General features: G+C 36.2%; 1 protein-coding gene across 1 annotated transcript in view; it reads right to left on the reverse strand.

Moving 5' to 3' along the window:
- The window catches only part of LOC122254310 (G protein-coupled receptor dmsr-1), a 47,173-nt gene extending 45,192 nt beyond the window's left edge, over positions 1-1,981 (reverse strand). The window contains exon 1 of the mRNA XM_086548426.1: positions 1,211-1,981. Coding sequence (XP_086404552.1) covers positions 1,211-1,409 — 199 coding nt within the window. The 5' untranslated portion in view covers positions 1,410-1,981. The remainder of the gene's footprint in view (positions 1-1,210) is intronic.
- Positions 1,982-2,229: the final 248 nt, after the last annotated feature.

Here is a 2,229-nt window from a genome sequence, read left to right on the forward strand (position 1 = left end):
TTTTTTTTTGTTGTTAGTTTTGTGTGTGGTTTTATTTGGTTTTTAGTTTCTTTATTTTTTTTTTTTATTTTGATTGTTTGTTTATTTTTTGTTTTTTTTAGTAGGGGGGGGGGATTATAGGTGTGGGGTTGTGGTTGTATTGTGGAGGTGGTGTGTTTTGGTGGTGGGTGTGTGTGGGTGTGTGTGTGGGTGTTGGTTGATGTTTGTTTATGTGTGTTGTGTGTGTGTGTTGTGTTGTGTGTGTGTGTTGTTGGTTGTGTGGTGGTTTGTGTGTGTGTGTTGTTTTTGTGTTTTGGTGTTGTTGTGTGTTGGGTGTGTTTTGGGTTTGTGTGTTTTTTTGAAGTTGATTATTGGTATTGTTTTAGTGAGGTTTGTTGTGATGATGATTATTATATAGTTATATTTATATTTATTATAGTGTATAGTTTAATTTTTTTAATATATATATAGAATATTGATATAGATTTTTATATAATATATATACAATTGTGTTGGTGTTGTGGTGTGTGTGTGTGTTGTGTGTAGAGATGTATATAAATTATATATATATAAATAATATATATATAATATATATATATATATATATATATATATATATGTATATATATATATATAATATATATATATATATATAAAAATATAACTATCTATATTAAGGCGAGAGATTGTGTGAGTGATGAGTGATGAGCGTGAGTCTCACTCATTAAAACTATCACTAAAAACTATAACACACTATAACACTCTCTCCTATATCAACAAATCACACTCTGACAGAATCTCTCAATGTACAAAATCACTCACACACACATCTCACAAACACTAATGTCAGTCTAAACACAGTCTCTCTACACACACACACACTCTAACTCTCACTCACAATCAATCTCTCAATCACTCTCTCTCAATATATGTCTCAACTCACAAAACACTCGCCAAACACACAATCACCAATATTATCTTTTTTTGTCTAACGCCTCTAGTGCTCATACACCATTCACATTTGTAAATACACAAAGCATTTTTTCTTCTTCATAAATATACATATACACATACATATACAAACATATTCATATACATATACATTATTTATTTTCAAACATAATCATACACACAATACATATACATATACAGACATACATAAACAAATACATACACAAACATACACATATCCATATATATATATACATATTTTTTTAACCATAAGACTCACCGAAGTGGCAGTACTGGTAGGCCTTGGACTGGTTGTACTGCGCATGCGTGGTGGCGTTGGCGTAGGCGGGGCGAGAGCGGTTCTCGAAAAGGGTTTTGAAGAACTGGGTGTCCTCGGGTGTCAGGTTGAGGGCCAGCTGCTGTAGCTCCTTCGGCAGCTGCGACACCAGTTCGGCGAGAGACACGTCGCTGTGGTCCATTTTGAGAGGAGAGGGGGGAGAGGGGGAGAAGAGAGGGAAATGGGGGGAATTGGGAGAGGGGGAAGTAGAGAAGGGGGGATGGGAAAATAGACGGAGGGGAAAAGAGGGGGGAGGGATACAGAAGGAAAGAGGGGGAGGGGGAAGTAGAGGGAACGGGAATATAGAGGAATAGGGAAAAACAAAGGGAGGGGGGAAAAGAATAGAATAAAAGAAAGGGGGAACTAGGGGTAGGGGAAGAGGGGAAAATAAGGCGAAAGTTAAGAAGGGAAAAGGGGCAGGGGGGGGGGGGAGAAAAATAAGAGAAAAACCGATCAAAAAAAATATATATAAGTAAACAAAACAAAACAAAAGGAAGAAAAAAAGAGCAAGAAAATAAACAAAAAAGAAAACGACTCGGCAAGGAAGTTGGATGGGGATGAGGGAGGGAGGGAGGGAGGGAGGGGAAGAGGGTAGGGGGAGGGGGGAGGGGGAGGATATAAAGAAGAAGAAGAAATAGACAACGACGAAGACGAAGCAACTCAGCGAGACAAACGGCTTGCGGAGGTCAAAGGTCAGGGTGTCGACTCGGAGATGATCCTGTAAGGAAAACATGAAGATAAAAGATAATCATATGTCTTCATTTTAGAATTACTCTTCTTTGTTAATTCTTTTCGAATTAGAGCCAGTGAATATCTATAATCCTTATCCTTATCAGAACCATTATCTTTTTATAATCTTTATTTTTATTATTATTATCATTATTTTCCTTATTATAGTCATTATCCTTTTTATCATCTTTATTATGATTATCATTATTAATATTGTCATTATCATTATCCTC

Source organism: Penaeus japonicus, unplaced genomic scaffold (genome assembly GCF_977035675.1).
Source record: "Penaeus japonicus unplaced genomic scaffold, GWHDUDI00000001_assembly GWHDUDI00000020, whole genome shotgun sequence".
NCBI lineage: Eukaryota > Metazoa > Arthropoda > Malacostraca > Decapoda > Penaeidae > Penaeus > Penaeus japonicus.